The 13,358-nt window shown below is 38.4% G+C and overlaps 1 protein-coding gene across 9 annotated transcripts in view; it reads left to right on the forward strand.

Moving 5' to 3' along the window:
- Nucleotides 1-12,727, forward strand: part of LOC127438937 (target of Nesh-SH3-like) — a 30,098-nt gene extending 17,371 nt beyond the window's left edge. For 3 of the 9 annotated variants that reach the window (XM_051694853.1, XM_051694857.1, XM_051694858.1), the window contains 12 exons: nt 2,598-2,771; nt 3,569-3,634; nt 6,042-6,110; nt 6,654-6,767; nt 6,993-7,082; nt 7,226-7,435; nt 7,824-7,929; nt 8,529-8,608; nt 9,742-9,771; nt 10,470-10,628; nt 10,739-10,861; nt 11,361-12,727. In XM_051694853.1, coding sequence (XP_051550813.1) covers nt 2,598-2,771; nt 3,569-3,634; nt 6,042-6,110; nt 6,654-6,767; nt 6,993-7,082; nt 7,226-7,435; nt 7,824-7,929; nt 8,529-8,608; nt 9,742-9,771; nt 10,470-10,628; nt 10,739-10,861; nt 11,361-11,476 — 1,337 coding nt within the window. In that variant the 3' untranslated portion in view covers nt 11,477-12,727. The remainder of the gene's footprint in view (nt 1-2,597; nt 2,772-3,568; nt 3,635-6,041; nt 6,111-6,653; nt 6,768-6,992; nt 7,083-7,225; nt 7,436-7,823; nt 7,930-8,528; nt 8,609-9,741; nt 9,772-10,469; nt 10,629-10,738; nt 10,862-11,360) is intronic. The other 6 variants (XM_051694859.1, XM_051694860.1, XM_051694854.1 and 3 more) reach the window with 5 other exon arrangements.
- The last annotated feature ends 631 nt before the right edge of the window (nt 12,728-13,358 follow it).

Here is a 13,358-nt window from a genome sequence, read left to right on the forward strand (position 1 = left end):
GCTGCCTCTAGCTTATGTGAGTGAGAGGGCCAATATAAACAGCATGAACCGTGGTGACATCAGCTTCCATAATCCCCTCATTTGTTTGCGCTGTCAGGCAGACTGTTACAACTGTCCCATCGGTGTATATTATGTCTGTTATTGTCTGAAATCACAGCTTTCCTATTTCCTCCCATACACCATGTCTTGTCTTCACAGGAATGCACTGCTGCACTTTACTGCAACCACCAACACACAGATTTAGCCTCACTGTAGCCAAACATATACATATGTTATTAATGTAAAATTCACAAGTCATTTACAGTACATAGTCCATTTAATAGTAGTTTCTAAATTTTACTTGATTTATTGTGTTAGCGATAAGGTAACTCTTTATTGTGTTAGCGATAAGGTGAGCTGCCCTTGATTCGAAAGCTGTTCCAAACGTTAGGTAACATGATTATGATGCTTTCTAAGATACCTTTGTTTGGCCAAATTCTAAAGCAGCATTGCATATATCCTTTGCAGAAAAGTGACTCTCATATTGCACTGTGATGCAAGCTTAGTAAAAAATCCATCCAAGATGGGGGGGTTGGGGTGATTGAAAGAGAATTCTGATTATATTTGACCTGCTCCATAATTTGAGTCTCACTGACCAAAAATCATATTTTGAGTTGCATGCACTAAAGTAAAATGTAGGTCGCTGCTTTCTATTGATTTAACTTTTATGTTTCAATCACAGGCAGTTGCAGAGATATAATAGTTTGAATAATGGCTGTCATAAAACATTGTTTTTGAGAAAGGGGCTCTAAAGATTCCATTCGCACATTCACATAGAGATGGCCACCTTCCTGCACTGAAGCAGTTAAATTCTCTGAAATTAGTTAAATCCATTCCATATCTGTTGTCACATCTCTGACAATTATAATTTATTTATTTATTTATTTTTTATCCCCTTTTCTCCCCAATTTGGAATGCCAAATTCCCAGTGTACTCTAAGTCCTCATGGTGGCATAGTGACTCGCCTCAATCCGGGTGGCAGAGGACGAATCTCAGTTGCCTCCGCGTCTGAGACACCAATCCACATCTTATCACGTGGCTTGTTGAGCACGTTACCGCAGAGATGTAGCACGCATGGAGGCTTCGCACTATTCTCTGTGGCATCCATGCACAACTCACCATGCACCCAACCGAGAGCAAGAACCACACATTATAGCGACCATGAGGAGGTTACCCCATGTGACTCTACCTTCCCTAGCAACCGGGCCAATTTGGTTGCTTAGGAGACCTGGCTGGAGTCATTCAGCATGCCCTGGATTCAAACTTGCGACTCCAGGGGTGGTAGTCAGCGTCTTTACTCGCTGAGCTACCTAGGCCCCGACAATTATAATATTAAAAAATTGAGCAATTTGCTCTTCTCTACATTTAATTTTATCAGCTAACAAACTATGGACATCGCATAATTTGCCTGAGATAAATGACAACGATGGTCATTACAGTCAATGGCATTGTGTCTTACAAAATTCCTTCTGATGTTCATTCATGTGTTTTTTGTGCTGTCATTTTGAGTGGGGCTGATCGAAGGAGAAATGCTATGTAAGACTTTTATCCAAAACAAGAAAAAACAAAAAAACTAAAGTTTTTGACAAATTTGTGTTTCTCCAAAAATGGCCTTTTGTGACTTAGGATTCATTTTAATGGAGCACATACTGTATGTTCAATACCAACAAGACACATATGTTCAATACCAACAAGGATTGATTAAAAAAAAAAAAAAAATAGTTACATTTAATGAACCAATGAACCCAATATTTGTGTGGTGCGTATTTTGTAAGCTTACTGGAGTATTCCTTTGTCACTTTAGCAACATGCTAATGCCAAGTCTCCAGTGTGCTTCGCTTGAGGAGCGCTATTTGTAAGATACATGGAATTGCTGCCTTGAGTAGTAGAGCATTCCAAATCTGTTATGAGGTTCTTTTTCAGTTAGAATGCACTAGGCAGTGTTTGTAGACAGTATGTAAGCAGTAGACAGCAATGCAGCTCAATAGATTTTGGAACAGAGATAATGTCATTATCATTTGAAAGAATGTACTGGTTACTTTTCTCTTGATTAGGTCTTCATGGAATTTCCGCCAAAGTTCTACACATACTATGATCCTTATGTGTTAATTTACTAAAATTCTTGGCTAATTTGAAAAAAGCTTTCAGCTCCCAATAAGAATGTAGTACTTTTAGCTCTGTACAACCAATTTTAACATAATTACATTTATTTCACAGAATTCCACAGATGTTTCCCCCACAATCATGGCAGAAAATGTGATTAATAGTACATGCTAATTAGACAACTGATTAAAAAAACACACTACATGAAGCAGTAATGTTACTGCTATCCAATTAAGCACTATTAGAAGAAAAATCAAATCACTTTGTAGTAGGTTTACTGAAACAGGGCTAGCTTATTATGTTAAATGTAGACATCTCTCACCAGCAAATAGTACTGGCAAATAGTTCTGACACAAAGCAGCCCTCACATGGTTGTACATGCCTCAGCATGCAATTCACTCCCCAAAGCTGACATGGTGTAACCAAAGCTGCTATTGTTTTTTCTTTTCATCTAGGTAAGAGTATCCGGACAAGCCCGATCTCTTCTCTTCCAGCCAAACCCAATGATTCAATCCTAACAGTGACTAGAAGGAACCAGTCATCACTTGGCAGATACCCTTTCTCTCCTCTCTCTAATGGCATGAGACCTTCTTCCCCCAGGCTCGGTGACTCCTTACGAAGATATGGGGGTAAAAGAAACTATTCCTACCCCATCCCCTATTGAAAAACCTAGCTTGACCTGGAAGCAGAATTTTGGAATATGGTAGCTGGTTTCTAGTTTGTCCAAGCTGGTCTAAGCTGGTAGACCATCTTGGACCAGCAAAGAAAAAAAAGACAAAGAAGCTACCAGCTGGCCAAACTGTTTTTTTTTTTTGGAACATGGTGGCTTGTCGACCGGCAAAAGAACAGCTTGGACCAGCTGTAAACCAGCTACTATGTTCCAAAACACAGCTAGCAGTTTAAGTTGGATTATTCAAGTAGGGCCCTACTCTGCTGTCTTTTTTTTTTCTTGCAGCCCCTTGTACAGTCCTGTTATAATCTTCCCTCTGTGGAGAACTTTCACATTGAGTTGCTCTACGTTCTCCACTAACAGCAGCACCAAGTTATTTTGGTTGCATTTATCTTCCAGCACCACAGATTGGCATAGTAGGTCCCTTAGTCTCTCTTCAGAGAGACTTTTGCCACTGTGTGTATGCAAACCAGCCATCATACTTCGTCACTTTTGACAGTTTTACTGTCAGTGAAATATGTGTTTAAGCCTGACAGGCATATAGATGGCTGGTGTACTAATCTTATCTTAAAGGGCCTCTCTTCCCCTCAGGCAGTTGAGCGGCCACCTATAATTCCACTTAACTTCCATCTGCGGATCTCTGTAAACCACAATTATGCTCAGCTGCTGTGCACCTAAAATAATAAAAAAAAAAAAATATGATGCTGCCCTAGCTTTCATTTTCTCCATAACATCCACTCTTCTCCCCTCCAACAGCTAATGGTGAGCATCATAAGGGACTCTCTCTTCCCAAACCAGTCATGTGGTCCAGAGCAAGAATGGGTAAAAAGAGCCAATTCGTTCTTTGTCTGTGTTATCCATCATTAACCCGCAGAAACATTGTTTTGTGACGCAGCCCATGTTGGTGTCCTTACCATCCATCTCCTGTGAACTTGTCCCTGTCTATCCATTTGTTCATTCATTCACCAATCAACCCATTTGCTCGCAAATCTGTCATGTTGTCTTCAACCTTTGTTGTTGTTTTGCAAGCTTCTGCAGATCCTGTGCTGCTGCAAGCTCTGTGGTGTAATTGTCAAAAGCTTTTTCCCAGATTGTCAAAGGCTGAGATGTTTCTTTCATTTGTAAACCAACACCATCAATGTGGTACTTTTAAAATGGTGGCGTACAGTATTTATTTTCTAGAGAAAACATGAAATCTGTTTTCTGTGTGACACAAAAACCCACCACATTGTCGTAAACCACCTTGTAACATCCTGTGGCTTTTTTATTTGTGCATTTTAGCAATACTGTTTGATACTCCCTTCTGCAGAGGATTGAGATTCTGGTTGAAGTTCATGGTGTGCATGACTACTTGCATGCTTTGTTGTAGTCACAAGCTTCATGTGGTATGAAGATTTTTTTAAAAGTCTGCCATATTATATGTCCATTTGTCTAAAAAAAAAAGAAAGAAAAAAAAAAGCAGAAAATTTTGATTAGAAAATCATGGTATTAGACAATCCATGCACTCTTAGTTTACATCCTTTTTATACTACAGGCTAAAATACAGTTGAGTTTTTGGGTTAAGTTTCTGCTCAGAAATAGAAACAAAGTTTGAACCCCTAATGTAACATCTGTCAGGCTATAAACACCTAATTATGTAAATAGCCTGCTGAGGAGTGTATTTAGGAGTGTCACATCTTATGAGTTATAACTTGTGCAAAAACAGTGGAAAACAACAAATCAACCGATCATTTGTGAAGATCCCATTGGCACCTGAGTAATATGCTTTAATTAGCATTATTTGTTTGCAACAATTCCAATCCCATCTGCGTTGTTCAATGCCAATTGGTGTCTACCACTAATGAGACACTCTATGATGATATCATCAGCTGATTAATTTAACAGCGACTGCCCTCTTGTGACTAGCACCTTGAAAGCACTTAACCACAGACAGCATGAGACTAAAACATTGGTCACTACCACCAAAAAAATACTTTTCCCCCTGCAAAAGTATGACATCTGTTGGTCTTCAGTTTTATTTTCGGCTTTTTGCCACCCAGCTTTTCGATATTTACTTGTACCACAGGCTTTAGGGAGTTGAGCTCTATTTGATTACCCTGTGATGAACTGAGGGTTTCAACATGGTGCCTCGGATGTGAATTTAATGAGTTTTCCTGGGAAGGGTCCATGTGCTCTATCTAGCCTTTTTGCTTTTGGCTGTGCTGCAAGATGGCATGGAGTACTGAAGGCTTGAAAGGCAGTTGAAGTGCCAATTTTTAGACTTCATCCAAGCAATCAGAAAGAAAACAGTCAAGGGAATTTTCTTTCATTTGCAATTAACTTCACAAGTGAGTTTGACCTCTCAATTTGCTACTCCTATGCAAAGCATCCAAATCGCAGATTCACAAAGAAAGCAAACAAACATTATACATGTGTAAAAAGATCATTTGAGCACTTAACCATATTCAGTTTTCCATTTATAGTGTGACATACTCCAGTTAACAAAGATTGAGAGAAAGCATTTCAAATCGATTTTTCAACCTTAATTTTTCTTGTTTGTCCACATTGTGGCTCAAAAATTATTATTAAAATTTATTTTTATTTAATGATTTTGGAATAGACACTCTTTGCTTGATTGTTAGATATTTGGATCCATCACAGACAAGGATAATTGACAACAGGTGTTAGCAATTTAGTGAGACAAATTTTAGAATATGCATTAAGTTTGACGAATTTTCAATGCAGGACAATTTTTGTCACATTGATTTATGTATGTGATTTTGCTTGATTATTGAGCTTTGTCTTGATATAGACAGTGGATTAAAGATGAAAATATTTTCATATATATCTGGTTATTGAATCAGGGCTTTTATTTCCGCAAATATTTAAAAAACTGAAAGCTTGCAAAAAATAATCCATTAAAACTCAAAGAGGAGTCAAACTCATTTAACCCTAATCATTTTGTAGAAAAGCCGTTGAGCTGAGGGTGGTAGTGATGTGTTCCACTCTTTTTTCAAGAGTTAAGAGAATGTTAGGAGGATGTGTGGATGTAAGGATGATTTGCAGTGATTAGAGGGAAGGGCTACATCTAACCTATTGCTGCAGTGGTTTTTTATTTTTTGGGCCATTGTCGAATGACCGCATCCTCATCTTAAGTTAATTATTACTGGATATAGATGAGAGAAAAAGGAGAGAAGTACTCTTGATTCTGGCTTGAATAACAGTGATTTCAACTCTCATGTCATCATAGGCTCTCCAGCTGCACGTCTACCTATTCCAGCAAAAAAGCCTAATCTTGTGGGCAAACCTGGAGGATTGGGTAAGTAACAAAATAGATGTTTCTAAAAAACAGATATCGTTTAGAACACAAAAGGGTTTATAACCTTATGCTGTTCATCAAAGAACTTTATATTCTCTAGTTCTTTATATATATATATATATATATATATATATATATATATATATATATATATATATATATATATATATATATATATTTTAAAAAACCTCTATGCACTGGGAATTTAAAGCAGGAGCTTTCAACCAGGCATCCGTGAAGCTCCAGGAGGTCCTTGGACAGTTATGTGAAAACATAAATTTTCTTGAATAATCTAAAAATATTCAATGTATTTATTTTTAAATATGGTTTATTATATGGCGGGGATATCCCTGGGTCGGTATAAGTAGAAAACCCCTACTTTAAAGGACTAAGAAACTAATACACTGATCTTAAAGACCTATAATGAAATATCTTTAAAAAAAAATAAATAAAAAAAAGAAAACAGTATTTTTTGTTTCAAGTATCACTAAACAACTATTTAAAAGTCATTACAAATTTGCATAAATGTATTTGTGTACACAGCAGACAAGATGACAGACCTGAATCAGGACAAAACCTCCATCTTGAAACTAGCGCAGACACCTGTTACGGCAAAACCAACCAAACCAAAGTCAACATCTGCTCCTACTGTTACAGGTATGTGTAATTTGGCTTACCTCTCTGTAATTGTCTCCTATTCTGAAAATGATTATGGAAGTGTTTAGAAATTCTACTTAAAGTACTATAGTCTGCTGAAGGTGTGCCCAAATGTGCCCATAAACTGCATTTTCAATTGGTGTGTAGAAATATGCAGGTAGAAACAATCTGTCAACTACAGTTATTTTGAAAATGACATTGATTGACACTTAATTTGAATCCTAGCACCCCGCTTTGAGACATGGGAGAACTCTTCAGTGTTCAGCTCTGTACCTGCCTCTAAAGTCGATGCCATGGGCAAAGAACGCTACATTGGTAAAGAGACTTCTCACTCTTAACTACCCTTGCATGCCAAGCAATCTTCACATCATAAATGCAATCAGTCTTAAAGTTAATTTGAGTGTTTTGGGGCCAAAGCACTGACATCTCAATTTAAACACAAATGTGATGTTGTGTAGCTCCGCATGTGGTCTATAAAACGGATAAGAAGCCAGATGAACCATGCTCCATCACCACGTCTCTGAGTTACTTTCCTGAAGAAGAGGGTGCAGAACAAAATGTCACCAATCCACCAAGAACAGCACCATCCAATCTCACTGTAGTGACCGTGGAAGGATGCCCCTCCTTCATCATTCTAGACTGGGAGAAAACAGATAATGAGACCACAGGTGAGATTGAGAGATGGATCAAATGATAACCATGGCCAAATGTCTATTGGTTTGAGCTCAGTTGTATCTGAGGACCTTAACACTCACTAACCCCAATCCTTTACTTTGATAAGACAAACCCTATCCTTATCTTTGAGGAGTCAAATCCTAAATATTGACTTAAGGAGCCAAACTCTAACCCTTGACTTTGAGGAGTTAAACCCAAGCCATTGACTTTGAGGAGTCCAACTCTAACCCTTGACTTTGAGGAGTCAAACCCTAACCCTTGACTTTGAGGAGTCAAACCCTAACCCTTGACTTTGGTCAGTCAAACCTAAACACTTTCCGTACCTTGTTCACATTTTATTTTATTTTGTATTTCCTTATTTTTATTTGCCTCTTCCTACAGAATATGAGGTTATCTCAACTACCAAAGGACCTGATGGTAAACAAGTTTCCATCCTGACCACAAACCAGACGCACACAGCAGTGGAGAACCTCAAACCAGAGAGCAGGTACAGCTTCATTACAATATCTTCAACCTCTCCATACAAGGCACCCTGGTGGATTTGGTAGATGTATTTTGTTTGATGTGGGTGTCAAATACCATAGGTGTTAGTCCTTGCATGCAGCCTGAGGTCTGCACAAGGTGTTGGACATGTGCGCTGTGGTCTGGCTGAAGGGGAGCCGCCACGCTTGCTGGCTTTTTAATGAGGCTGAACATAGACTCATGATCTGGTGCCACAATCTAAACCAGGGCTTCCTATGGACTGCGTTTTGAGGCACGTGGCCCTTGGTAATGGCTCTACATCACACATGGAGGATCCATTAAAGGGGTGGCCACAGGCTTTCAGTCCTCAGACTCTGCAAAATAAATATATCAAGTGTCAGGGCTCAGAAGACGAGAAAATAAGAACCTCATTTTGCGTGGAATTTGAAAACAACCCACCAGTGTTCCAATTCAGACAGCGTCCGTTTTAATAATTTGGGATTAAACAGACTTCCTGCACTGTCAGCAGCGTACATTTTGATCCAAAATGAATATACCTAATGGTTTTACTGGACCAAAGCGGCAACGTAATGCCACATGACCTCTCTTTGTCTTACCTTGCAGTTATGAATTCAAGGTGAAGCCCAAGAATGAGCTCGGGGAGGGGCCGTCCAGTGAACCGGTGTCTTTCAGTACAGAGTCTGGTAATGCTTTCAAACTTGAGCACATGCATTGTGAATAAGCAGATATTCAAATGGTTATATACCTATGACACATTTATTATTGATCTATATACATTTGGTTATATGTATATAACAGTTATTTATAAGAATTGTTTTTTATTTTATCTTGTTATAGACATGTTTTAAACATATGCCGTTTTAATAACAGACGTCCTGGAGCTATAAGCATATTTGTTAGTCTTAGTCATGGTTTACTCATGAGTCATTGTACTAAGAGGTGGGTTGAATCACCCAAATCCCATTTTTAACATGAAATATGTTTTAAAAGTGGCATAAAATGCAAATATCCCCAGGGAAGAGCAGCAAATTGCTTTGCCAGGGCTTTACGTATGGCCCTGCTGTCTGCATAAGTCAGCCATATTTTTTCTTATTCTTTTTTTTCTTCTTTATATCTTAGAGATGTATGTAATGAGTTGCTCATTGTTACCTTAATGACTCCAGCATGTCCCTGTACTGTCATAACTTTTGGCCCCATCAAAGCATACAGATGCACCCCTGGAGTGCTCTTACCCTGCCAGTGTTTGCCTGTCTTACATGCTCACTAACAACATATCATAAATAAAGAACAAATAAAGACCCACATAATCTTTTACACACGTTTATGGGAGGGGGCATTAGCTTTAAACATCGTCTGGCCCACAGAAGAAAGGGACTAGGAGAAAGAAAGGGAGTAGCGAATGGAAACGAGGGCAAAGGCAACTAAGAAGGAAAGAGAGTCCATATGTGCAATGATGGGAGAGCAATAGAGGAAAACTGAGTGATGAGATTTTACTGCCAAAGTCCCTGAGGCTTAATGTTTCTCCCCTATAGCTTTGGCAGACCCAGCAGGTTAGTTCATGCCAGCTGATCTCTCTTCACAAAAGAGAATAAGATCTGTTGGAAAAACACATTATTTTATGCTTTTTGGAATTTATTCTACTTTTTGCTCAAGGCAATCTGCCCACCCATGTATAGCCAATACAGAATTGGCCGATTTGTGTCAGTAACTTTCCTATAGTCTACAGATCATTTTGATTGTCTCTATGACCAGGTGGCTGTAAAACAAAGCCATAATTTCTGATTCCTCCTAATTTTCTGCCTGCTTTCTCTTGCAGCGGATCCACGAGTGAGCGAAAACGTCTCAGGTATGTTTCTTCTTTGCAATACTAATTCTCACAGGTGACAAATTCCGATCTATTGAATAAATGGATAATGTAATGGACAGTCCTTGTAAAGGGAAAAAAACTGCAAATATGAGGTTGAGAAAAGTAGACAGACAGAAGAAGCAAAAATGAGAATTCAAAGGAAAGCTGTATAGACTTCATATGAGTCGACATCTTCCACACTAATTTTGCAGCCAAAGAAAACATTTACCCAAGAGTGTTTAATGGATAACTCCATCCTTCATGCAACTGACAAATCCCACTCTGCAACAAGGTCCCCAGTTACCTTCTTGCAGTTGTTGGCCAAAGGGCCAGTCTGATATTCAGCTTCCATGAGTTCTTCCTGTGTATTGGATATTTAATTCCATTCAAGCCTAAATTGACAGTGTAATGGAACAATGAATATAAAAAAATAAAGTAAGCCAATAGTTAAAAGAGATTGACAGGAGCCAATGGAAACTGAGTGGAACTAATGGAACAGCCCCTCAACTTTTTGTCCAGCAGGGCTTTGCTAACACATGTATAAACAAAAATGGGGTCTGCACTCCAATGATCTTTTGAAAAGACCACAAAATTAAACAATGATGTCTCAATGTTCTGCACAATACGTTCCAGCACATAATATCTGTGCTGATTAGTTCATAAAATAACATCTTGGTGTTTTTCACCATTGCATTCAGGTAAAGATGCCATTTGGACCCAGTTCCCCTTCAAAACCGACTCTTACTCTGAGTGCAATGGGAAGCAATACGTGAAGAGGACGTGGTACCGCAAATTTGTTGGCATCCAGCTCTGTAACTCCCTACGGTACAAGATCTACCTGAGCGACTCCCTCAATGGTAAGTCTGACAAAAACTATTATTCACACTGATCTGTTTTCATTTTTGTGTTCGTTTTATGGTAGGGCTACCTTTAAATTGACAACTCTCTCCTTTCCTTGTCCCTACAGGTAAATTCTACAACATTGGAGACCAGACAGGTCATGGTGAGGACCACTGCCAGTTTGTGGACTCATTCTTAGATGGAAGAACAGGCACTCAACTACCAGCAGACCAGCTGCCAGCCAGGCCAGGTAGCCCAGGATAAACTACAAAGAAGCACAAATATAATACTGCTTAGTATTATGACTTTAGTTAAAATGTGAAAGAGGCCAGTCAAATATTCCTTCCACCACACAATTTAACCATTTGTCATTTTGCATTTGTTAAAATAATGTTAAAATACTTGATCCTATCCCAGCTTAATATGCAGAGACAACTGCATTGGTTGAATTTCCCAAGAAGTGTAACACTGTGACTTTGTGGCACAATAAAAATATTGTCTATTGTTTGAGTGTCCTGACCGGCCTAAAATAGCAATGTTAACCTAACCAGTGGTGTGAGTTTGGGGCAGGAATTTTTGTTTCTGACCAATGGCAGATGGGGGGAGTGTTCAGGAAAGCTGTTTGAAAACAATCATTATTTTTGCGATTCTGTTTGGTGCCGCATAATTTACACTTCAGTTTTGTGCATTTACTTATTTTAATTGTCGTACCTGGGTCAAAGACTAATGCATTTCTTGATGTCTTTCAGGCTACTTCAGAGCAATGAGACAAGAGCCAGTCAACTTTGGTCAGATTGGTGGGAACTCCCACATAACCTATGTTGCATGGTATGAATGTGGTACGCCAATCCCAGGGAAATGGTAGGACTCAAGCATCTGTCCACACAGAATCCTGAAGAGCAACTCTCATTGGTTGGGAGTGGTGACTGCCTAGGTTGACATGACAGGCTTTTTTACTGTTTTCTCTGCAAATGATGGTGAGATTGGTCACTCCTCAGCCTACATCATCAAAGATCATACCATTTATAATAGTGTACAGGATCAAAGAGTCAGGGAATTCTTTTGAGCACATTTGTGATATGTAATAGCAAAACAATGCCTCATCTCTTTATTTATCGTACGTTACTAGGGCAAACGAAATAATTCATCATGAGCAAAACTACTTCAAAAACATTGAAGTGATGAACATAAAAAAGAAAGGAAAAAAATACCTGTTTCAATATTGGGAAGCTGGCTCCCTGAAACTATTTTGATATTTTGTATAATATTATTTATCAAAATTTGTGGTGCCATGTTTCTTGGTAATGACTTTTCAGTGAGGAAGGGCCAGGCTTTGATTATGCGCTTTAATAGTAAAGACAGCTTGGACTTTTGTCTCCCACCAGAGGCAGCTGTATTAGTTTAGTACTGATATTGTAGGTTTCTGATGTCAGATGTAAACTAAAACTCGTATGTATAGCTGGGACTCTTTGCGATGTTGGTTTTACAAACACATTGTACTGGCAAAAGGCTCAACAAGTCAGGTTATCTACACTAACATAGAAAGAATGGAAACAAGGTGACCACATATCTATGTTTACAACAGGTTGGAATTAAAATTAATGTTTTCTTTACACACACACACACACACACACACACACACACACTTTGTACCATGGCTATAGTCTTCCATTGTAAGCCCTGGTGTAGACTATTTGTTGGTTCTAGATTGTAAGGAAGACCTTACACTTGCAATTTGCACAGCACAAATGTATTTATATGTATATGGAGAGAGTATTTTTTTCAGGAAACCTATAAAAGAATTAAAATATTCCCCCTAAAACTTGTGAAACACAATTCAAGTCACACCGCTTTGGCCTTTCTACCAAAAAATCCTACTTCTATGAGTGTTAATTTAGAGATATTCAAGGAATCTTGAAGATCTTAACATGTAAAGTACAGCTTGTATGGGTTCCATATTTTGTACAGTTTTGTCCCTGCCAATCCCCTTGGCAGAGGGTATCTGGCTTATCCGTATTTTCATGGAGTTTGTTTGTAAGATGATGTTGATGTTGTTTGGACATGTTTCCTCAGTTTCTGTATGTATTTTACAATAATAAATACCAGACATTGTTTATTTCTTTTATTTTTTTTTTTTTAAGAAAATCTTTTTTTAAATATATTTTTATTGATTTTTAAAGAATACAATAAAAACCCAGTACCATGGGTCTCATTGCCTATTGTGTAACCTATTGCACATGTGGGTTTTCTGGTAAAGATAACACTTGGTCTCCTTGACCAAGGACCAGCTGTTTGTTTTCTAGACTCTGTTTTGGACAGCACGCAAAATAACTTAGAGCACCTGTTGTGGTTTTTCATATATTACCTTTCATGTAGTGTGTTATATAGCTGTTTGTGAATTTAAAAAATCTGCAAAGTTTCAAAAATCAAAGTGCACGATAAATGTTGTTATTGACTCCCAAAAGAAAGAACCGATTCCGAACACCTGAAACGAGTCGTTAGTAATTCCAGACTTACTTCCTGTACTAACCTACGTAATTTGGTAACAAAAAACCTGTCTCTGGTCTTCATTGGCTGCTCGCAAACAGCTTTGACCCGCCCTCAAACACTACACTAAGCAGTAGACCAATCACAACAGACTGGGACATCTGACCAATAAGAGCAGAGTAGGCTCTCTGAAAGGAGGAGTTTAGAATGAATCCTTTAGAACAGATCATTGAACAAGTCGTTTTTGACGCTGGGAAAAA

The sequence above is a fragment of the Myxocyprinus asiaticus genome, chromosome 50, assembly GCF_019703515.2.
Source record: "Myxocyprinus asiaticus isolate MX2 ecotype Aquarium Trade chromosome 50, UBuf_Myxa_2, whole genome shotgun sequence".
NCBI classification, from domain to species: domain Eukaryota; kingdom Metazoa; phylum Chordata; class Actinopteri; order Cypriniformes; family Catostomidae; genus Myxocyprinus; species Myxocyprinus asiaticus.